The 25,476-nt window shown below is 38.7% G+C and overlaps 1 protein-coding gene across 6 annotated transcripts in view; it reads left to right on the top strand.

Moving 5' to 3' along the window:
* Grm1 (glutamate metabotropic receptor 1) overlaps positions 1-25,476 on the top strand; it is a 380,897-nt gene that overhangs the window by 326,244 nt on the left and 29,177 nt on the right. For all 6 annotated transcript variants that reach the window (XM_021174013.1, XM_029482996.1, XM_029482995.1 and 3 more), the window contains 3 exons: positions 2,212-2,380; positions 10,445-10,571; positions 22,834-23,764. In XM_021174013.1, coding sequence (XP_021029672.1) covers positions 2,212-2,380; positions 10,445-10,571; positions 22,834-23,764 — 1,227 coding nt within the window. The remainder of the gene's footprint in view (positions 1-2,211; positions 2,381-10,444; positions 10,572-22,833; positions 23,765-25,476) is intronic.

Here is a 25,476-nt window from a genome sequence, read left to right as displayed (position 1 = left end):
AGTTCCTCTGCAGGTGATAGGACACATCTGTACATTAAGAAAGCATAAAACAATGGCAGTATATGGATAGTTATTGTCTAGATAAGCATGTAGGCCAGGTACAGCCAAGGCAGGCTGATGGACAGTAGCTGTTCCTAGTGCTGAGAATGAGAGGAGTCTGACACAGGTTCAAAGAGAAAAGTATTCCCAAATGGATGAAGTAGGGGCATGAGGGTGGGTGTAGAAGACCCGCCCAGGAAGAGGGGTATGTGCTGCGTAATTGCCATCTAGTTCCCTGGGTCATATATAGAGAAACAAAGAGGCATGATGTCTCTTATTTTACTGCAGTGGGTTAAAATCTGTGCATAGCACTGTGGAAAATTATTCAGTAAGAAAAGATCCAGTAAGAAGAAGCCAAGCATAGAGCTTAGGCAAACTACCCTATGTTATAGCAGAAAAAAGAGGAAGACCACTAGAGATTATTGGAGATAAATAGCTATCCCAACACCAATATCTAAGTATTTTACATAATAGAACTTGCCAGCATACTAATTTTCTCCTAGAAATAGAAATATGAATTATCTTAGACAGTGCTTCACATCCACTCTAAGTCTTACCTGTGGGGCTACAACAGGTTAGCATGTTTCCTTTGGTTTATGATTAGTAGACATATTGTGGACCAAAATCAGAAGGCTGGGAAATCTAAGGTCAAGGCACCAGTACATTTGATGTCTGAGAGGGCCTCCTTCCTTATTCATGGGTGGTCTCTTCTAATGTTGTCCACATGTACTAGGAAGGTAAGACAGATTCCTCAAGCTACTTTTGCAAAGACAAGAATCTCAACCATGAAGACTCCTTTCTCATTACTGCCTAATTACTTTGGAGTAAGGGTCTTAACAGATGAATCTGGAGATGTACATATTCATCTATACAACTTATGCATGTGTCCCAATAAGAAAGTAGTTTCTGCTCTTCTTAGGTTCCAAAATCCATATAAGAACCCAAAGAGATTAGTGACAGTCCTAAATATTTTAGCTCACTATTAAAATGTAAGCCAAGGATCCAGCTCATACATCCTAATGACAAGTCCTCTGCTCTATCCGTTGTGTTGCCAACTATCCTCCACTGTAGCCCTGGAGGAAAAGATCTTCCGGCACTTTTAAGATATTTTTACCGTAGAAAACATTTCTTAAGGAAAAAAATAGACACATTATGCCATTCTTACTATAGGAAGGTTTCAGATGTCAACTCTGTCTTTATATAGCATTTGAACCTATGAAATAGCTGGTGTCAATTGTTCAGTTCCACAAATGTTTGTTTCAATCAGAAAAAAAGATCTCTTTGAATGCCACTGTACATAATGATAAATTGGCTGGCAAGATAGTTCTATGGGTAAGAGTGCTTGCACAATAAGCAAGAGGACCCAAGTTTAAATCCATAAGACATACCAGGAAGGGTTAGTCATCGCTGTAGCCTCAACACTGAGAGTTAGAAACAGGAAGACCCAGGGAGCTCACTGGTCAACCTACTTAGGACATGCTTCCAATTCTGTGAGATGCCATGGCACAAGGTTGCAAGGTAGAGACTGATAGAAGAAGATGCCAGATGCCATCTTCTATACTCTACAAGTGTACATGGGCACCACTCCAGCATTCATGTGCACACACCGCACATGCATGAAACATATACAACATATAATACACACATACATCACACTACACACACATTAAGCCCTTAACTTCTTTACTAACTAAATGATCCCTCTTTCAGGTTCCTTGCCTTGCTTGTACTTAGCAAATGGTCTCAGCTTTGTAAGACTTCCCATCTTTAAAAATGTCATTGTAATGAAAACGGCAACTGAGTATAAAAAGAGAATGTGAAATAAAAGTAGCCAAGCATGGAAATTAATGTTTTCACGGATAGTATGAATGGTTACTTGTTCAAAGGGGACTACCTGGATTTAAAGAGTTGATCAACTAAACACAGAATCGTAAACAGAGAAAAAGTGAGAGTAATATATTATTTAACAAAAGTGGATGGTAGAGAGACATTCTCTGAGAATCAGAGGAAGCATTCACAATAAACTATAAATGTGACAGTCACTGGTGCTGGTGTGTGATGATTGAAGTTCTGATCTCTTTTCTACCGCTAAAATCCATTTACAAATTGTCTTTGTTTCCTCCATCAGGGAACTATCCAGTAAGACTCACATGTATTTATTTTCTTTGTTAGGTATGACATTATGAATCTGCAGTACACAGAGGCTAATCGCTATGACTATGTCCATGTGGGAACCTGGCATGAAGGCGTGCTGAATATCGATGATTACAAAATCCAGATGAATAAAAGTGGAATGGTACGATCTGTGTGCAGTGAGCCTTGCTTAAAGGGTCAGATTAAGGTAAGGCACAAATGCATCCCTGTACATTATTTGCAAAGAAGTTCACCACCTTAGCAATAGCAAAGAAAAACATATTTTTTTAAGCAAGACTATCCAGAAAGAGTACATAGAAGACTGCCCTTATGTTTAACTAGATCCCTAAAGAAAGGTTAAGACTTAGGTAACTATTAAGTTATGATATACATTTTTAGATATTTAGATAGGCATATTTTGATGAGTCTTGATATCTGGATATTTGGTTAGGAACTATGTAAACTACTGAAATAGTTTAAGTTATTATTTTAATAGCAATGACAGACTGGGGACTTCCATATAATGTAGGCAGCGAGGAGATGAATAACAGCATTAAAAATCGAAACAGAAGCAAGTGTGGAAACCAGCCATTGTGCTTAGTCATAGTGGCAGCGATTACTAAAAGCAGCTCTGGGGATTTAAGCACAATACAGCTTGTGATGGATGTGTCAATGAACTTCATTGTGACAATCATTACACAATGCATACATATATCAAACCTCTGTGTGTCCCAACTTGAGTTGTAACCAGTAATGTCTCTTAGTCATAGTTCCAGCTATTGTTTAAAGAAGGCAAACGCCAGACAATGCCAAGAATATGGCTAAAGTGACAATCAATCACAGGGATAAAGAAAATCAAAACAATGAAGATACTGTGAAAAGCATTTCCCTTTCCCTGCCCAGTACTTTGGTCCTCCTGAAATGGATTATTTTTAAACAAAGAGAGTCTCCAATTTTTAATTATATCCAGAGACTGTCAGGGAAGAGGGAGTAAGTAATTGATAATCTTGCTTTCTACAGAAAACTATAGAAAATAAATACTAAATACAGGATTTCTTGATGGTTGTGCTGGAGAGAATGGTCAACTGAGGAAGACTTTAGGTTCAGGCTATTTACACTCAGGCTGGATGATGCAGGAAGCAATGGCGTAAAGGGGAGGAGTAGTGAGCTGGCAGGCATGTAGCTCGGATGAACTAATAGGTGTTCCTCAGCTCTAATTTGCTGTGATTCATCTCAGGAAAGCAGACAAACTGTCACATAAATGTCACAAGGCACAGCTGGGGCTGGAGTCGATCTTGTGTGACGCTCTGGACCTCTTCCTTTGCCATCGAGATCCTTCACTCTGCCTGAAAGCTTCAGACTCAGTCCCCCACCTCCTGCAGAGGTGACCCAAAGTACACTGAGGAATACTCAGTGTGCTTACAACTCCTGAGGTCAGAGCCTAGCTTTCTGAGGAGAATTGAGAAGCCTCATATGAACTATTAGAAATATTGGAGGATTTGGAACCTGCATGAAGCAGCTGAGAAAATTTGTCAGGTTGGAACAACCCTTGGTAGCTCTAGCCACTTTGAGGAAATAATGAGGTTCTGAGATCAACTGTAAAAGTTATCTTGTGCTTTCTCTGAGGAAGTTGCATTAAAATCAGTTGTACTCATGGCAGCTAGATACATAGAGTGATAATGGACTCTTATTAAGACCCCCAGGGCCATGGTTAACCCCTTAGGTTGTGGGTATTATAGTTTGTGTGTATACCACTGAGGTATGTGCACTGGCACTTAGTGTGATCATGTGGAGAGGTGGTGGGACCTTTAAGAGGTGGGACCTATATGTAGGTAAGTCACTGTGGATATCACTCCCACAAAAAATTAATAATAATCATTTGTCTCATGTAGTGATTTATCATGACAACAATAAGGTAAGATCACTTGTGTGCTTAGATTCTTCTACAAGCAACCAGTCTCTTTGTTGTCATGATGCAGCCCAAAGAAACCCCATGAGCAGCCAAATAGTTCGGTCCTTTCTTAGACTTCCAGCCATGAAAGCCATGAAGCAAATACATCTCCCTTGTTTATAAATGTTTTGTAGCTTCTAGTATTTTTTTTTTAGGAACAGAACATGGGCCAGTTCGTGGACCACATTTGCCAGGGAGCTGACCATGGTCTGGACAGTGAGGGGTAAAGATGATGGATAGTTTCCAGTCTATGTAGAGATAATTTAGTTGTCTAAATGTGACTCCACCCGAGCCACCATACATGAGCTGACAGCTCTGCTTCTCACTAGACATCTACTTCTTGTCTAGATGGAACTCTTTCTCTTGAGGCCATCTGGTGGAACTTAGGAGTATGTCCTTCAAGATCCAAGGACAGCTAACTTGACTGTTACTATGAGGTACCAGGCCAATGGATTCTTGGTATATTGAGATCTTTTGTCTGGTTAATTGCTTTTGGATGTAGAGGAAAAACAGAAAATTAGATAACTCAAGTCCTATGTGGGGAGAACAGAGAAGCCCCAGTTCAATGTCTTTCTGACTCTCTTCCATTCTGATGGACACTAAGTTGACTGTACGGATGACTACTACAGAACAGTTAATGGAATGATTTTATTTTTCAAGATATAATGTAGGGGAGAACTAACTGGCAAGAAAAACAGCCCCTTTCTCAATAATTTACCACATTTCAGATCCTTTAAAGCCCCTCCTTACACTCAATCCTTAACAGGCTGTGATTGGGTACTCACATAGCATACATATTTATTTCAATTGCACATTCCAGAAGAAAGGCCTTTTTTTTTCCTGTCCAGGTTCAGAGGCAAGGCTGCCTGCATATATCTGTCTACCGAGATGCTGAATTCTTTCTGAAAGCATTTCTGTGTTACATCCATATGATGCTATCATGGGAGATCCTAGTAATCATGGCTGAGCCACTTCAGAGTACTCACTATAAATGCAAATCTCTCAGGGGCCAATTTTAGAAATATTCTGCACTCTGCAAGATAAAAATATACTGCTCTCAGTAGCACCTGGATGGGGGAGATATGTGTTTGTTTCCCAGAAACACCTTGGGAGGTAGAGAAACAAATGAAATCTGAATTTCATTACCAAATAATAGCACTTATATTCTAACACCACTAATTTGCCACCTACCAGGTCTAGGATAGAAAGTTAGCTCCCAGTAGCCATTGTAGAGAGAGTCAGCCTGAAAAGGATCGTAAGACATGTATTTGTATAAACTGGAAGTAGAGCTTTGAAAGAAAAGACAACCCCTTCTAAACATCAAATGCTATAAATGCTAAGGCAATAATTTCATATCTTTTCTGAGAATCCATAAAACTTTATTATAATAATTTCATTTGATGCTATTAAAAGCCTATTTTCTGCTACTTACCTTTAGAGATAATTAACTTAGAAAAATAATATCTTATGGTGCCAATACTTTCTTGAAAGAGCCAATTCTGGACAAGGTGAATAAAATACCTTTATTATTATTTTTTATAGGAGTCTATACCATACAGTTTAATAGAGGCTTTTTAATATAGGTTATTGAATATAAAGGTATATGGGGACACTGAGACAACACCCAAGACGAGAAACAGTGTGACTCCATTCCCTTTCTTGGAATAGAAGGACAATGGGAAGATTCAGTCTTGTTCAAAGATCCTCTCATGTACGGTGGGGTGGGGAGGGAAAAGATACCCTGTTTTCTGTGTTCTTGTTCTTTGTACTTCTTGTGTGCAAAGTAAACCCATCAGAGAGTGGGGAAGAGATCTGACAGGTTTCATTGAACTACACTACACAAGCCTTCCATGGCAATTTGTTATTGGGCGATTCTATCAGGACAAGAGAGAACAAAGGAACAGAGAAAGAGAAAGTGACATCTGAAGGAACAGAAATGTATAGAAGGCCATAGGAGGGTTAGAGGGAAGAAGAGGGAAGGAGGAAGGAACAAAGTTTGGGACTCAACCCAGCAAGTCCTTGTCTAAGTACAATGGATTCCTTACAAGTTACTGGTTGAAGTGACTCTTACAGAGAGATGTTACTGGCCCTGCTTTATAATTGATGAATTGGAGACCCAGAGGGGTTGAGTCCCTTGGTTCTCAGTTCTTGCATCTAGAATGTACTGAAGCTGGGCTGAGAGCCAACCCAAAGCTCTTATCATCCCACGGCCACATGTTGTTCAACTCTGTTGTTATGTGAACTGGCATGTTGCCTCTAAGTGTGGATTTCAATTTCTAAGCACTGGATTTTCAACAGTTCACAATAAAAACATAAACAGTGATCCACTTTAAAAATACAAAGGGAAGAATTCCAGAATTATGCAAGTAAGCTTTTGTGAAGGGAATATGTGTGTGGGGAAGTTTCATAAAGACAAAGGAAAGTACTAGAAAATGAAGAGATTTGTATAGATTGACTATACAGAACCCCTTCTCAAGTGTGCTCTCTCTCTCTCTCTCTCTCTCTCTCTCTCTCTCTCTCTCTCTCCCTCCCCCTCCCTCCCTCCCTCCCTCCCTCCTTCTCCTTCTCTCTTCCCCCTCTCTCATATCTTCTTCCTCTAAATGCATCTATATATTGAGTTTCTAGGATTCTGAGTTTGAGATAGAGGTTGGGGAAGAGAAGAGAGGTTTCATCTCATCTTTACATGTTCTAGTGACCATGGCATGCATGGCTAGATTTCCTCACCACACAATTTTTGTGGTGCAGTGAAACAATTTTGTTTTATTTTGTACAGTCACATATCTAAACGATAGTCTTCAAAATTGGAATCATTTTTTCCACTCATGATTTTGGCTAGTCTATTTATTTTGTTTCCTACTAGAGAGGTAGAAGTTCAGTTTCAAATGAAAATAGAAATGTGAAGAGACAGCACCTTGTTCAACCTTTAGCCTTGTACATCATTCTGAGGGTTAATGTTGTTGTTGTTGTTTTGTTTTTGTCTGTATTTGTGGGTGAGCAAAAAGGGCAGAGGCAAATTTATTGAGTACCAAACTATAGGGCACATGATACTTTTCAGTGTGATGTCAGATGTTCTTATAAACGCAAGGTAGCTTAAAGAGTCCATTAAGCAACCCCTTATATTTGCTCCGAACTTGAATGGGGGTATCCCTAGGTGTGTGCCTTGAGCCTTTGTGGGTATATCACTGCAGGATTTGATTTCTCTGCTTTCCAGACAGTAACTGTAGGAACTTGAAAACATTATCAATAGAGAAAACTTATAATTTCTAATAATGTCTTTAAAAATAGGCTTACAATCTTGATTCTTTTTATTTACACTACTTTCTTCTTTCAACAGAGAACCTTATGAAAAAGTCATTGGGTTGTTTTAGAGCATGTATTGCAGCCGATAGGGATTTAGATTACCACGTGACTTATGTGTTCTCCAATCATCTGTGCAAAGTGATCCCTAATATAATTATACTTTAAGCTTGTTGTTTTAATGTTGTTTTTCTTTGCACACTCTCCTGATTTTTTTTAATTGTTGTTAAGTGGCTCTGTGAATTACAGTTGTTTATTCTGTCCAATTTCAGAATTATTTGCTAAAAGATGTTTGTTTTTGTGGGAGATTGTATATTCATTCTTGAGCAAAATTATCAAGCAACTAATACGTTTTTGGTTTTCCACGATAATATTAAAAACATGGTAAGATTGAGAATAGACAGATAATATGACTCTTTGTATGTGTATGTGTACATCTCTACTACTTGCTACCAATTTTTCCTGCTGCTTTATAGAGAAATAACTATACAAAACAGATTGTATCTAAAGCCCATGTTATTTAACAGAAAAGTAGAAACAGAGGTGTGGGAATGTTATAATGACCCTAGACTAATCTCTAACCCACTTGTCAGTAGCACATTTTAATGTCCTCGGGAGGCGGGGGGAGACTTCAGCTATGTGATAGAATGTAAAATTTGTCTTGGGTGAATCCAGCTGCATGGGGGTCTGATAAGCTTTGCTGTCTCCTTTCTGCAATGATGGAAACGTTGTAACATGTCCACAAAATTTAAAGTCACAAATGTTCTATCACCATTCCTGATAAAACCTATTATCCAATGAGCTATTTTGATCTCAGAGCTTTCTTTGAGGAGCTAAAAATCTGAGGAATGTTAAAAGGATATGGAAAGAGGGGTAGACAAATTTATTTAGTATTATCTTTTGAATTTGCCTAAATAGCAATATTACTTAAACTGAGAAATGAAAGATTAAAGCTGGTTGAACTGATACAGTATTTTACATAGACTGTTACTATAATAAGGAAGCAATATTCATTTATTATTAAAAATTTATTTTACTATTTAGAAAGCCATTCTCATTTGCAATATAAAATTTCCATACTTATTTTGAGGCTAATGAAATTATTTTTCAAAAAACACTAAATTTCACTGCAGTCTCAAAAAGCCATCTGAAAGCAAAATAAGAAAAGAAAACTTTTTACATTTGTTGAAAATATTGTCATTTGATCCTTTCCTCTAATTCTAAACTGATGATATCAATTTCAACCCCACCATAAAATAATTCCAGATTTATGAAGGTTCAGGTGTCTCTCACTTTAAATTACAGCAATATTTACAGCTTAATTCTGACTTTACATATGGGAATGTGTGGGTTTTTTAACGTGCTAGCAAAGAATGTTTGCTACTCTACATGAGGCAGTAACAGGGTGTAGCCTGTGCCTTCTGACAAACAATGAGAAAGCATGAGAAAGCATTTAAAACCACTGTGTCTCAACATTGGAAGACAGCATGCGACCTTGATGCCATGGAAGTGAAAAAAAATGTGCAAGGAGTATCCAAAAACCACTCAGGCTTCCTGCCTGGAGGCAGTCTCCTGATTGTTCAGCTCCACAGAGCACAGAGTTTGGCCATCTTGCTAATTCAGTAAGACAGAATCTGAGTTTGGGAAAGCCAAAGGAGCTATCCTTTGCAACACAGAGAAGCAAGATGATGGAGCTCTGCAGGAAATAAATAAACAGTCCCAGAAATGACCACAGGAGTTTCTTTGGGTACTTGAATGTCAATCTGCCTGTGAGCATAGGAGTCTGAAGAGATTAGGCAAAGGGCAATGCCCAGGAGAGTAAATTCTCAGAGCTGACACAGCCAGAAACTATTGCAGTTTACATCAGACAGAATGGAGATGCCCTCTTGAACATACACACAATTGGATAAAGGACTGGAATAATCAGAAATTATTAGTGAGGTTGAAAAGTTCCTAGAACAGACTGGACATATAGCAAATATGTCCAGCCAGGTGCAGTCCATGGATCAGAGGCATCCTTGGAGAGCTGTGAATGTGGCCCAACACATTTGTAGATGAAAGGTGACACCACAGGGTCAAAGGTCAGATAGTACCTGTCAAAACCAAGTTCTAAACTGGAAAAAACTGGGATGTAAGGAACTAAATGACTGCTATATAGTTAAAAACTTTTTAATGAGAGAGAGAGTGACAGACAGACAGACAGACAGACACAGAGAGAGACAGAGAGAGAGAGAGAGACAGAGACAGAGACAGAGACAGAGAGAGACAGAGAGCATGTTATGCCTTCAAGCATGAGTCTGGTCAAAACTTCTTAGTCATTTTTGAGAAATTTGGAACACGTAACTCATAAACAGGCAGAAAATCAAATGATACTGTTTCTGACATCTCAATAAAAGTAGCCTATCTCTAGTTCCAGTCACTCAACCACATAGAGAGAAAATAATTAAAAAATAATACAAAATGAATAAGCATGGGTCCAACCTGGGAGGTAGCCAGCCTTTCTGGGTCTATCTCCACCTTCCTATAGTAGTGTTGCAATGTATTTAAAGAACGGAAAAATGTTTTCAGGGAAAAATATCTTATTTTCTTTTTAAAAGAATTAATAAATGTTAATGTAAATATAAACTTTTCTTTATTTGAGATGGGGTCTCACTAGGTAGCTCCGACTCTCCTGGAATTTACTGCCGAAAGACTAGGTGACTTGGAACTAGTAGAGATACACCTGCTTCTGCCTCCCAGAGGGTTCTGGGATTGAAGGTGTATATCCCTGTGCCCTGCTTATATTCTTATTTCATAACAATGCTACAGAAATAATATAGTCCATAATGTACTCACTTGGTATGAAATTTCTATTAAATGGCTTCCAAACTCCTGATATCTATGCTCATGGGGTTTTCAAACATTCACCGGGTCTCTTTTGCAGGCACGAGATTTTTCAGTTATTGAGTCAGACAAGTCCTCACCTAAAACAGGAACTTGTCTGTGATCTGACTTCTCGGTAAGCAACACCTTCCTGTCTTGCAGGTCATACGGAAAGGGGAAGTGAGCTGCTGCTGGATCTGCACAGCCTGCAAAGAGAATGAGTTTGTGCAAGATGAGTTCACCTGCAGAGCCTGTGACCTGGGGTGGTGGCCCAATGCAGAGCTCACAGGTAGGATCGGGCTCCCTTGTAACACTGTCCTCCTGAGAGGACTCATCAACAGCTGTGCCTTCTGCTACACGTGTTGTCGAGCTTGTTTTTATAGCTACAGTATAGAGCACTACATAGGAACCCTTTGAAGTTCTCATGCCCTGCATTGAAAATGAAGTTCATTTCCACCAGCATCCACATGAGTAGACATGTGGTGGAATATTCTGTTTCAGAGATATTTTCTATTGTTTTCTCTTCAAAACATTATTGGGAGGCATTTCAAGCCCACTGAATTTATATTTGCTATCAGTTTTTGCATATTGGCTGTGTGTATGTAAGCTGCTCCTGCAATCCCTAAAGATACATAGGTCAATGAACACCAATCCTATCCTTTGCTTTTGGCATTTGTATGCCCTTGTGGGTATGTATGTGAGCAGGTGTATGTGTGTGTGTGTGTGTGTGCCCATCTTGGCATTGTTCTCATGGTGATTCTCCTGGTCCATACTTTCAGATGCTGAGATACTGAAATTTCAGATGAATCACCAGGACTAGCTTAGTGTTTGCTTAAAATCTGTTAGGGAAGAAATGGAAGGGGAAGATAATAGAACAACTAATATAAGAAGGTGCTTATACAGTACATGAAGCTTCTTAGGTAAGCAAGGAGGTGATGCACAAGAATTGAAAGCTTATAATAGATGGGGGGCAAACAACAGAATACACACATTGGTTTGGTTGATGGATACCCCAAATGTTGAGAAATGGGGCTTGTTAGGATACTCATGGTGACTGTTGGTATTCTCTCAGCCCTTGCCTGTGTTCACACCGTGGCTTGTTAGGATACTCGTGGTGACTGTTGGTATTCTCTCTGCCCTTGCCTGTGTTCACACAGTGGCTTTCTGGCTTTCAGCACTGGAGAGTTTTAAGGTAGAGAATGGCAGTATGACGCCTGCTTTGGGGATAGATCCAGTGTCAAAGATTAATGCAGATGAAACTGGAAACAGCCAAGAGGGGCTACTGCTGTGATCCCAGGGAGAGGGTGTGGACTGGAACAGTGACAGAAAGAAGGAAGGGGAGGAACTGGATGTAGGAAACTATTTGGAAGCAAAATCAGTGTAGTTGGATGTTCTTATCATGTAAACACACACACACACACTCACATTCACACCTTTATAAAAAGCAATGTCCATACAGTTAATTTTGTTTTCATAGTTCCTGATATAAACTCACCAGAGAAATATTTCAAAAATATTCTACATAATGTTTAAGTTCTAGAAACTTTGGCATATGGCTAAATATTGACTTGGTGCACTAACCATTCATCTTAGTGGAAATAGAAGAACTCTAGAGGCACAGAACTGTGTGCAAAAACATCAAGGAAGTGAAGCCATGAACCTGTGATCCCATGGCTCCCTGGGTGCCTTTGAAAATATTCAGAAGAGGTGAAAATGCTAATGGACGCTGGCCTTATGCTTGGTTCTAAGGAAAAATATGAAAATTAAATGCATGCTTTCCCCCAAATATAGTTTTTAAAAATGGTCAGATCATTAGAACTAGGTCATATAGCTAAAATTATACTTAAAATGGCACAACCTCATGAAATGTTAGCCATGTTAGAGTCAAATCTACATGAGTATCAGAAGTCACTTGGTACAAAGACCTTTTGATAAAAAGCAAGTTAGATCAGAATATACAATTTTTGGAATTAATGACACACTTTCTCTGTCCTTTATCCTTAATTCTCTACCAAAAAGCAAGCTGGAAAGTTTTCATATATCTAAAAGCTATCCAACAGATAACCCCCTCCAGAGTCTTGTCCTCTAGTTCTGGAGTGGGACCTAATATATTTGGACACAGTAAATGCCCTGGCTTGCACTGGCATCCTTAATTAAATGCAGTGTGTCACGCACACAGAACCACATCAAATGAGGGGGCTTAGAAAGAAGAGATGAAAGGAAGTAAGGGGTAAACTAGAGGACAACGTGGTCAAAGAGCATTATACACATGAACTTGTAAAAGAATGGTTTTATAACTTATACTTATTTTATGCTGAGTTCATTCTGGTGCCTTAAGGTTTTGTTTCCTTGGTGTTTTTCCCAAGGTATCCTTTTCTTCTTTGGAGCTTCCATTTCTGGCTTAGGAACAATGTGCTCCTATTTAGTGAGGATCATCCTAACGAGGCAGGGGAGAGATCATGCATGTGTTAGCCCACCACACGTTCCTTTGGTTCAGCACTACATTCTGGGTACTTTCTTTATGGAGACGTGTTTGGTGACTAGGGAACCTATATCTAAACTCTTCAGCTCGACATTACTCTCAGCATTTTTAAACATGTGCCTCTAGACTCCAGAATACACTTTGGCTCCACTCTATGACAGCCTAGGTATACCTACCAACTCCACTATTACCCAACGGAAGCAGCACACATTGTTCTATTAAAGTGACAACTCTCAAAGATTTGCTTTCTTTTTAGCCATGCATTCTCTTCATGGCCTAGTGTCATTTCTTCCCTTTAGGTGAATGTGCATATTTGAACTTTTATTTTGAATGAATTTTTAGGGCTTTCTGGAGAGTACTGAGCCACTTACTGGAAAAGCAAACATATTTTTAAAAAGAACACAGTATAGGGAAAAGATAATAGCTAACAGAAGTGTGATAATCTTTGTCTGTTCAATGCAGATAATTAGAAGATGAATGCAGTTGTCAGTACAAGAGCCACCTGGTAAATATGTTTATCCTGAGCCCAATGGCTACATCACTTACTTCAGGGTTGCAGACACTGTGTGGCATACACATTTCTCCGGCCTTCCTTTGGACTCAGGCCTCCCTGTCATACATATGTCTCTGATTTTCTCCTCTTCCACAGCCAGTGCGTCCTATTCATCCACTTTTCCTCAAAGAGCCATTGTGTTTGAGAGCTGGAGCTGATGTGGCACCCAGTCTCCTCTTCCAGCTAGTTGAGGGAGAACTTAGCTGACAGAACCAAGTATGAAGGCCTTTCTGGGTTGTCCTCAGAAAGCAGAAGTACTGACTTTGAGAGACAAGAGGTTTTTCCTCCTCTGCATGCTTTTGAACTTTTCTGAGCCTTTTCTACTGTTCTATTTTCATATGAGTTAGGACTTAGTTCACGCATGAAAACGAACTGCTATCTAAACCTTAAAATACATTTTAAAGGGTTGGTAAAGTGCCTCAGTAGGTTAAGGTGATTGCTGCCAAAACTTCTAGCCCAAGTTCAATTCCTGGGACCCACAGAAAGGGAAGAAGAAACTGATACAAGTTGTTTTCCAGCCTTCCCATGTATCATCATGGTGTTTGTTAGGCATAATGAGTACACATGCACAAACACATATACATACACTCAAACTCACACACACACACACACACACTGAAATATTAAAACATCCATTTATAAAAAGATTTAGTATGTTGTAATACTTTCTGAGTGTATATTTCAGTCAAATCACACTTCCCTTCTATAGCCCTGACTTCGTAGCCCAGGCTGGCCTCAAAATAATGACCCTCCCATCTCAGCCTCCCCCGAGAGTTCTGGGGCTATAGGGGCATACCACCACACCAAGTAGTCATGATGGAGCCCAGTCACATATTTAATTCCTTAGATTTCCCCACTGTGAGTCTATTACCTATGTATTATCAGATGATTCTTTCTATTAATTGGAACTTTATCTTGACAAAACATGAAAAAATTCTCCATGTCCATAAATTAGATGAATGCCGGTACAGATGCCTTTCTAAAGATTGATCTTGTTAAATTCATTTTGTATACATAAAGGTACCTTAACATTCAAATGAGTTGAGCCATGTAGCAGCTCATCCTTCCTCCCCCACAGCCAGCCACTATTCCACTATATATACAGACTAATTTTGCAATTGTTATCCTCAAGATCTTCAGTACATACATCTCTTATACTAATTTATACTTACATGGTGTTAGTGACACCTATTGTTTCAACATTCCTATTAGTTTTAAATATGAGCAGGAAATTAGATCCCATTTGTCACTTACAAATGGGGCCATGTCAAACACATAGCAAGAACATAGGACATGGCAATGTGGTTTTGGTGTTGCCATGGTAGCAGTAGTCGTGAAAAGAAAATCCCACTGGTAAAGAATGCCAAAAATCAGTCGAAATGTTTAGAAGAGTAAAGTCAGTGGCTTTCAGTGGGTTTTTTATTTTGATGGGTGGTTTTTTTTTTATTTGTTTGTTTTTCGAGACAGGGTTTCTCTGTGTAGCCCTGGCTATCCTGGAACTCACTCTGTAGACCAGGCTGGCCTCCAACTCAGAAATCCACCTGCCTCTGCCTCCCAAGGGCTGGGATTAAAGGCGTGCGCCACCATGCCCGGCTAGGGTGTTTATTTTTTAACATAAAATTTCTGTTAAAAAAAGGAGTGATTTTCTCTGAGAATTGATAGACGTTGCTGGAGATATGGTTTGTAAAAATGTACTGAAATCAACTTTAAAGGTAGCAAAGATTCTTATCAATGAAAACAAATATTTATAAGTGATTTAAATATTCATTATCATGTTTTTTTTTTTTTCTGAGTCTGAGAAAACATTGGTGAGTTCTCAAAGGAAATGCATTTGCAAGCTGTTGGGGTTTTTGTGTTTTCTTCTGGGGTCTGTGCATTTTAATTCTGCACATATATTTCATGCTTCAATTCTTATGATTCATAAGCATGATACTTTTCCATGATGATATAGGACTTGACAGGGATTTAATAATTCATGGGCCAATTAAAAATGATGCAATAATGTTAATTTGTTCTAAAATATCAAATAGTATAAAAACGTCTTTCAAAGGCAGCTGGTACTAAATTTGTCATTAAAAGAGCAGAAAAATTAACTATCTTTACTTATTTTCTCCATTTGCCAATCACCATGACCTCTACACTACTATCTATCTATCTATCTATCTATCTATCTATCTATCTATCTAAATATCTATCTATCTAAATATCATCTATTTAATTCTACAATATATCTTACCAACCATTTTGTACCCAAATGTTTTTGAAGAAACTGAGGTAAGCACGACCTTGTGCACCATACCATATGAATGCATGGCAAGAAGCAATTATTGTACATTGGAAGGAAAACTGGCCTTCATAGAATCAACATCTAAACTATACATTGAATTATAAGTAGATATCCATTTTGTAGGTAACTGATATTAAGGAAATACATTGTGGAAAGAATTTGGTAATATTATCATGAAATAGTGTTATAAACGTCATAAATTTATCCAAGATAATTGGAGTAAAATAGCTACTGCCTCTATTTCTTAATCAGTGTTATGTGTGACTTGAGCTAATTAGAAAGGAATATGATATTCCATTTTAGTCTCTGAATGCACTTGGATTTATTAATAAACTCTGAAATATCTGGTTCACGGATGAGAAGTAGCCTCTGGTCCTGGAATTGGAGTTATTACCACGTGCCTGAGTTTGCTGAGTGAATTGATGCCTGCTTGAAGGCTAACTTGCACGATGCCTCTGGGTCTTCGAATGACTGGCCATGTACATTTGCCAAGCTGCCCTGTTTTGGGAGCTCTAAATGTCATACAAACAGCTGTTTTTACATTTTCTTTTGCTGGTTTGTTTGGTTTGTTTTTCTGTTTCTTTTCTTTTTTTTTTAACTTTCTTTTTAAAAATTTCTTTTTTTATTGGATATTTTATTTATTTGCATTTCAAATGTTATCCCTTTTCCTGGTTTTCCCTCCTCAAACCCCTTATCCCATCCCCCTCCCCATGCTTCTATGAGTGTGCTCCCCTACCCACCCACTCACTCCCACCTCACCAGCCTGGCATTCCCCTACACTGGGACATCAAGCCTTCACAGGACCAAGGGCCTCTCCTCCCATTAATGCCACATAATGCCATTGTCTGCTACATATGCAGCTGGAGCCATGGGTCCCTCCATGTGTACTCTTTGATTGGTGGTTTAGTACCTGGGAGCTCTGGGGGGCGGTGTCTGTTTGGTTGATATTGTTGTTCTTACTTATGGGATTGCAAACCCTTTCAGTTCCTTCAATCCTTTCCCTAACTCCTCCACTGGGGACTCTGGGTTCAGTCCAATGGTTGGCTATGAACATCTGCCTCTGTATTTGTCAGACTCTTGCAGAGCCTATCAGGGTACAGCTATATCAGGCTCCTGTCAGCAAGCACTTCTTGGCATTAGCAATAGTATCTGGGTTTGGTGGTTGCATATGGCTTGGATCCCCAGGTAGGGCAGTCCCTGGGTGGCCTTTCTTTCAGTCTCTGCTCCACACTTTGTCCTCATATTTTCTTTAAATGGGAGCAATCTGGGTTAAAAGTTTTCTTTTGTATGAGAGGGTCAGGTGTGGTCAATCACTACTTGCCATCTATTGCAGGATGTCTTATGATGCTCTCCCACAGGAGTGTCATAACTTTAACACTTCAAAACAGGATCATAATCTCACTAACATTAAATGTACGACAGAATTGGATATTAGAATCAATTTCCTTAAGATGGTAAATCGAATGCTTCCTAATTTTAAGATGTCTGAATCAAGGGAAAGTAAAGAGCAGAAAAATGCCAATCTTTAAGAAACCTATTCAAGAAATAACTTATTCATAAGCTTCAGGTGGGTCTGATTGACATTCAAGAGACTGACTTCAGCATATGCGAAGAGTCTAGCATCTTGCTGCTAAGAAAAGTGATCCCTATCTCAGTGGAGTGGCAAGCTTGAGCTTGGGTTTTTATTATGATAAACTGCTCCTGCTACTGCACAAGAATGCCAGGTCTATTTCAAGGACAAAGACAGTTTTCTTTAACAGTGCATGGTATACTGTTCAGGACAGTTGTGGAGCTAGATTTGGACAATTTTATGGTCTTTTGTGGAGATGTATTTTTCTTTGAGTTTTGACAATGTTATAGGAGCTGGAATTTATAAGATGCAAACTTTGAAATATCCCTGGTGTCAGCCAGTGCAACCCTTCCCTGAAAGGCCTAACTGATTTTTCTGCCTTGAGCTGTCTCAAAGCTGGCATTCTTCAGATAGATCTTGCAGCAGGAACTCTGAATGGGACATCTTTGTGGATGAATTAGAGCTTGCACCTGGATCTCTCTTGATTGGTGGTACTGACATGTCGCCTGTCTTTTGCTGTGGTATACATTTTGCTTTTAAATGAAAGCATTTCGTGAATGTGTTTTATGAGCTTCTGAAATTTTTTTCAGATTAGTGAACTCATGAAATCATAGTCCTTGTGAAATGAATCAGGAAAGTGTGACTTGCCTGCATAGCATTTCTCAAATGATCCAGACTAACAGTGTTGCTGGCTATCACTAAGCCATTATAATAGAGATGCCGACTGCCTAGAAAGGTCTTGGCTTAAACAGATTCCTATTACTGGTAGGAGAAACAGGAAAGATGGAGTTAGCTTTGTATAGCTTCAAATCAGTAAAGAAAACTATACGTGAATAAGTAGAGAATTCAAAAGATATACAATAATCTTTAGAAATTGTGTTAAAGTTGTTCTGTGACAGTTTCATATGTGCATATAAAGCAATGTGATGACTCTCACCCTCACTACACAAGTAGTATATTTTTTTTACTGATTTTTATTTTATCAACTTTGCAGAACACAGATGATGTTAAATTTCAGTTACTATAAGGACTTAGATTGGGACACAATATTTATAATATGGACAGGACTGCTTTATTGCTTATCAACCCTAAGGGATTCCCTTTTTACTTTTAATATATCACACACAGAAAGCCATCAAATCAAGGGCTACTGTTTCAGTATTAGGTATGGGAATTCTTCTTGAAGTAAACATAATCCTGAGATTCTGCTTCATTACTTAAGATTTTTAAACTTACTTTTTGTGACTACCAAAGGGCAGAAAATGGGAGGGAGATACAATAACTTATAATTAGTTAGTTAAGTAGCAGAAAATGTTGGACAGTTTTTGATAGTAAAAGGAATTTAATATATATAGACACATTAGATTTAATGATATGGTACAAGGCCTAAAGATGTTTTGACTGATTTGGTTTATAACTGTAATAGTATTACAGCAAGGATCTAAGTGTTGTTCATTGAAGTAAGGAAATGACTTACTATGTTTGTTAATTGTCTCTTATCTATAACAAATTTAATCTAGTTGCTTAAATCATCACATCCTTATCATCACACAGTTTTGTGAGTTGGGAACCTGGGCTTGGATTTAATTAGTCCTCTGCTTGGAGGGAGTTTTCACAAGACTAGTTATAATGTCTAATCTGATGTTAGAAGAAAGTTAGACTTCAAAACTTGTGTCTGTGGTTGTTTGTAGGACATAATTCCAGTTGGTTATTGGGATGAAGATCTCCACCTTGTGTGGGTGGTTGTGTAGAATCGGTCCTCAGGTCTTTGTCATATGGACCACAATAACATGGCAGGTTAGATTGCCATGGTGTGATGGTTTGTATATCCTTGGACCAGGGAGTGGCACCATCTGAAGGTGTGGCCTTGTTGAAATAGGTATCACCTGGTTGGAATGGGTGTGTCACTGTGGGTGTGGGTATAAGATCCTCACCCTAGTTGCCTGGAAGTCAGTCTTCCACTAGCAGCCTTTGGATGAAGACGTAGAACTCTCAGCTCCTCCTGTGCCATGCCTGCCTGGATACTGCCATGCTCTCACCTTGATGATAATGGACTGAACCTCTGAACCTGTAAGCCAGCCCCAATTAAATGTTATTTTTTATAAGACTTGCCTTGGTCATGGTGTCTGTTCACAGCAATAAAACCCTAACTAAGACACATGGTCAGCAAGACTATTGTCTAACAAGACAGAAGTTATCACATATGTAAGATTATTCTAGAAGTCATAGCTCATCAAATTTCCTATATCCTGTAGATTAAAAACAAGTCAAATCCTGTCCATATTGAAAATCGGGAGTTGTACAAGGACATAAATATTAAGGGGGCAAAGGTCTATCCTGGCATCCAGTTTCCTGAGTTAGGCAATAAAAGGAGTATGGCATTGGCAACTGGGGCCGAAAGCTGCTGATTTTTGGCAATTTAACTCTTTCTGGCTCTTCTGGGGACAAAAGCTACTGGCATCTGGCTTTTGCTTTTTGAAAGCAGCAGTAGATTAAGAAAAAATTTAGTTCCTTGGGCTCTTTTCTCTTTGGCTCTATATGTGCCTATGTTGCAGATTTGCCTAGAGCAGAGGCTAGCCTTCTTTTCTGCAGATGGACTTGTGAGAATCTAGATCCTGTGGAAGTCTACTTTTATATACAGAGTTCTAATCCTTATTTCTGTTTGGTATGTTTTCTATAGGGATTCTGAGGCAAGACCTATTTCTTAAATTGCATTTAATATGTTGGTGTTTTCATATCTAGTGGAGTTCTGATTTGATCATGTACAAGACAAGAACTATAGTGTCTCTTTGCTAAAAACTCATTACATCTACTAAGTTTCTACCACTTGGCCCCAGAAAGTATAGTCTTTTTAATAATAATCATAAACTGTTAGTTATGCTTTGGGACAAAGGGTTGTTTTTTCTATCAGTATGACTTTATTAATCCGAGGTACTAAAGATTCATTAAGTTGAAATAGTTTAAAGGACTGCTCCTTTTAGGAGTTTGAAGACAGAACTCTTGAGTGTTGGTGCTGCTCATGGAGTAAAATCATTAGTTGGTCATGATTTTTAGTCCTTTACTTTAATTTTTCCTTCCTGCTTTGGAACTTAAGTTGGACTTGAACTAAGAACAAGCCTCCTACTACTCCTCAAATACTGCAGTTACAAATGAGAGTGACCACCTGTCACTTACTTTTCTTAGTCACTAGCTTAATTATTTCTAAACATGACTACCCAGAGCTGACTTGGATCATGCTATATTCTACATACATGTCTCCATTTGGTTTTGATAAGCCAAACCAGTAAATAAATAAAACCAAACCAGTGTACCCCATCAAAAAAATACCCACATGAAATAAGTCTGTACATTTAAATAAACAATAACAAAATCAAATTAAAAATTCTTAGATTATAGAACAGAAGTATTTAAGTATTCTAGATTACTTACAATACTCAGTATAATATAGATACTATGTAAGTAGTTATCATGCTATATTGTTTAATAAATAATGAGGGAAAAGCCTGTATATGTTGATTGTATATATAACTACTATAGTCTTATAGAACTGACACATGTAACCATTGTAGAGCTAATGGTATACTAGTCACAATGAAAGAATAACAAAATCTTAGGAAAAAAAAAACCCTTCCTAGGTAAAACACTGTCGGTTCTGTCTCACATGTAGTATGTTGTGGCTTGAGACTGATAGCTGTTACTTAGGAGCTTGAGAAATTTGAAAAACATGAATCAGGGAAATAACTCAGTGAGTGGCCTATTGGTCACAGCACCTCAAATATTTTGGCAAATGAAGATCTTCAAAGTGATCTTGATGAATTTTCTAGAACATGAATGATAGCAAAACCAAAGATATTCAGCTATCTATCCTTGTCTGTCAACTGTACATCTAACATCCCATGTGCTCAGGAAAGAAACCATGAGGCAAAGATATTTCACTGTGACTAGTGCACTGTTAACTCTATGACAGTTACTGGTGTCATTTTTGTAAGACCATGTGGTTATATATATATATATATATATATATATATATATATATATATATGTCTCTGTGTGTGTGTGTGTGTGTGTGTGTATGTGCTTACATGTGTGTGTATATACTCAGCATTTTCTTCATTATTTCTTAAAATGATATGATGCAATAACTACTTACACAGTATTTATATTGTTCTAGGTATTATAAGTAATCTAGGCATGATACTTATCAGATATTTATGCACACTTGAGAGTGTCTGCAGGTTATGTACAAATATTGTGTTATCCTAAATAAGACTATATGTTATAAGACAGTATCTAAGAGTATATGAGATAAGAGTATCCACATATTTGGTACCACTCTCTAGTGAGGGTCCTGGGACTAAATAGTTTTATGCAAATATCATCTCAGACAAAGGTCTTAAGTATCTCCAAGATTTGCTATTATTAGGAGATTGGAGTCAATGGATACTGAGAACCATCTATATGTGAATTAGAAGAAGAAGAAGAAGAAGAAGAAGAAGAACAACAACAACAACAACAACAACAACAAAACCCAGAAAGAACACAAAAGCTAAATTTTCTGCTTACATACTTGAAGAGGTGGCTCCCCCTGAGAGATAAGGCTCCTCGGAGCATAACCTTGTGGGCATCTGAAAGTCAAGTATTGGTGTGAGGCTGTGGTTAATTGATTGGCACTCCTGTGTTGATGAGAGCTTTTCCCCAGCTGGTTGATCATTAGAAGCAATGGCTAGCACTCAATGGTTGATGTGCAAAATCATGTCCACTGAAGTAGATTGGTGCTGAAGGATTGAACAGTGGTAAAATTGGTTCTGCTGATCCTCTGGGGGTTGGAGGGTCTCCTTCTCTGGCTATAAAACAGACAGCCTTTCTCTAGATTCATTAAAATGAGTCCAGCATCACAGTTTTGGGAAATACTGGTCCAGACCAAACATAGATTCTTGAGAAAGAATTGTCTCCTGAGCATGACAGCATTTGTTTTTTCACTCTGAAATTCAAAACAAATTTTGTTCTCCATTAGGAGGGGAAAAAATAAGGTGCAATTAGCAGCACAATGCCACACATCCAGAGAAGTGTGGAGGGAGCTCTCATTCTTTGGCATGTCTATCAGGGGCTATTAACTCAAAGCTCCAACCACCAGACTCAGACTGCACTTGACAGTTTAAGCAATACAAAAATTGTGTGGTAAACAAGAGAATATGAATATTGTCTACAAAATTCAAATTATACTATGCTTAAAATAGTCTGCTAATGCTAAAATTTGTCTATAAGCCTATATGCTTACAGATAAGGGCTGCATAAAATAAAAAGAAATCTTAGTTTCTTTCTTATTAACATATTCTATTTTATTATCTCCATGATATTTGTTAAAAATTTAGAATTACATTTCATCAGTGCAGTGACAACTGCTTACAATGCTGGATCTAGAGGAAAAGATACGCTATAAGTTCAAGTAAGTCACATCTGACTGTGATGACATGAAGCTTGGAGATATGGTTATCCAGGGAAGGCAATCTCTGAGTAACATGGAACAATTTTGTAGCAATACAAATGCGAGAAATCATGAAGGATATGGCTTATAACTATGCTTCCAGTAACTGGCGCCAGCACAATTGCCCAACAGAAATCCGAGAGTCTGATTTAAATCATTTTTTTCTCCCTGCAGGCTGTGAGCCCATTACTATCCGTTACCTCGAGTGGAGTGACATAGAATCCATCATAGCCATCGCCTTTTCTTGCCTGGGCATCCTCGTGACGCTATTTGTCACCCTCATCTTTGTGCTGTACCGGGACACACCTGTGGTCAAATCCTCCAGTAGAGAGCTCTGCTATATCATTCTGGCTGGTATTTTCCTCGGCTACGTGTGCCCTTTCACCCTCATCGCCAAACCTACTACCACATCCTGCTACCTCCAGCGCCTCCTAGTTGGCCTCTCTTCCGCCATGTGCTACTCTGCTCTTGTGACCAAAACCAATCGTATTGCACGCATCCTGGCTGGCAGCAAGAAGAAGATCTGTACCCGGAAGCCCAGGTTCATGAGCGCTTGGGCCCAAGTGATCATAGCCTCCATTCTGATTAGTGTACAGCTGACACTAGTGGTGACCTTGATCATCATGGAGCCTCCCATGCCCATTTTGTCCTACCCGAGCATCAAGGAAGTATATCTTATCTGCAATACCAGCAACCTGGGTGTAGTGGCACCTGTGGGTTACAACGGACTTCTCATCATGAGCTGTACCTACTATGCCTTCAAGACCCGCAACGTGCCGGCCAATTTCAACGAGGCTAAATACATCGCCTTCACTATGTACACCACCTGCATCATCTGGCTGGCTTTTGTTCCCATTTACTTTGGGAGCAACTACAAGATTATCACTACCTGCTTCGCAGTGAGCCTCAGTGTGACGGTGGCCCTGGGCTGCATGTTCACTCCTAAGATGTACATCATTATTGCCAAACCCGAGAGGAATGTCCGCAGTGCCTTCACCACCTCTGATGTAGTGCGCATGCACGTCGGTGACGGCAAGCTGCCATGCCGCTCCAACACCTTCCTCAACATTTTCCGGAGAAAGAAGCCTGGGGCAGGGAACGCCAAGTGAGTTGTCTAATCTGAGGTTCTAGGTCTCTCTCTGTTTTTATCACTCCCTCTCACACACGCCCTCTCCTCCTGCCTCATTCCCCCTCTTTTTAGTTTCTCTCTGTCTAAACCATCTCTTGTTTTCTTCCACTCAACATTTTTCAAAACTCACTGTTGCACTAGGAATATAAACTTAAAAGTGCTTTTTGATCCTGTTCCTTTGAAACAGCAAGAATCATGGAGCAGTGCTGGCCAGAGACCAAAGCTTTTTCTAGAGATTCAAACGGCAGTTTTGTCAGGAGTACCTTTTCTGTGATGTGGGTTCCCAGTCTAAGGAGAATAAATGTGCTCTGGTCTGGGTCAGAGAGGCAAACACTAGTTCTAAGTGAAAGTTTAGACGATGGTAGAAGATAGCTTCTGATTTATTTTTATTCTGAAACCATGCTTTTAACCATCTGGGATGGAGGGTAAGAGGCTAGGCATCATAGGGAGATTGCCACTTTAAAACTGGATTGCAATGGACCACCAAGCATATCCTATTATGATGTCTCTGAAGGAGCTGCTGTATCACAGCGTTTTTATTTATTTAACTTTAATACATATTGTAATGAACATGTTCCACACTGTTACACATGAATTGGGACATCTCTTCTTCATGGTCATGATCAGAATAATTTTATTTTTTTAGTCACAAAGCAAAGCATAAATAAGGAAACCTGAACTTGAACATTAACATCTGAATGATTTATATTCTGGTACTCTGGGTAATAAACTTCCCATGATAGTTATTTTCATACATATTCCCTGATTCTATTTAATTTTTGTACATACTATCTTGCTGAGGCTCATGAAAACACATTTTTTGCAATATTTACAATTTTTAAAAATGACATGTATACTTGAAATTCTGAAGAAAATAGAATGTTTTAATGATTCAGTGTTTTTCACCAATAGCAGGATTCTATTGGCTCTTTGAGATGGAATTTTAAAATGAATGTCAATAGCAGCAGTTACATCATAAGTGACACTTTATAGCTATTACATCCATTTAAGTCAGCTAGTAAGAGAGATGAGTGCCTCTTTCCTCCTGTGTAGCTAAAAAAAAAAAAAAAAAAATGGAGCTTCTACAAATTTATGTAACTTTCAGTTTAATTCCCCTTGCCCTGTCTTTGCCTAAGTCTTAAACTGGTACAACAGTTCTTATCTTAACAAATATCTAAGTTCTAGGTTTTTAAAGCCATACACAGGCATCTTACAGAAATCATATAATTTGTGGCTGTTTTTACAGAAGTCTTTAGGGGAAAAACATCCCTAACATTCAGTACCATTTGAATGAAGCCAACAATTCATGGTTATTTTTCATATTAAGTCCTTTATAAGCTGATGGTCATAAAAGATGCCTAGTAATGATTTTCTCCTTGTCATGATTTTTCTTTTAGCCAGTGTCTCAACAATAATGACTTCCAGAGAGTTCTTAGCACAACAGCAAGCCTCCAGGTCCATGATATGAGCAATAATCAAACAACAAACCATTAGCCGCTGTATACAGCTGGGAAATACCATCTTATTTCACTAAGAGTGGTCAGAGGTGAGAAAAAGCAAATCAGCAGGAAGGAAGATATCGGTGGATCTAGCTAGGTAGCTAGGTAGTTGGCTTGTTGGGTAAGAAAGAACGCTTGCTGTACAAACATTAGGGCCTGAGTTTAAAAAAAAAAATTCACTTGTAAGAA

Source organism: Mus caroli, chromosome 10 (genome assembly GCF_900094665.2).
Source record: "Mus caroli chromosome 10, CAROLI_EIJ_v1.1, whole genome shotgun sequence".
Classification (NCBI taxonomy): Eukaryota; Metazoa; Chordata; class Mammalia; order Rodentia; family Muridae; genus Mus; species Mus caroli.
Note: the sequence above shows the minus strand (reverse complement) of the source record. Positions and strands in the feature narration are given on the sequence as shown.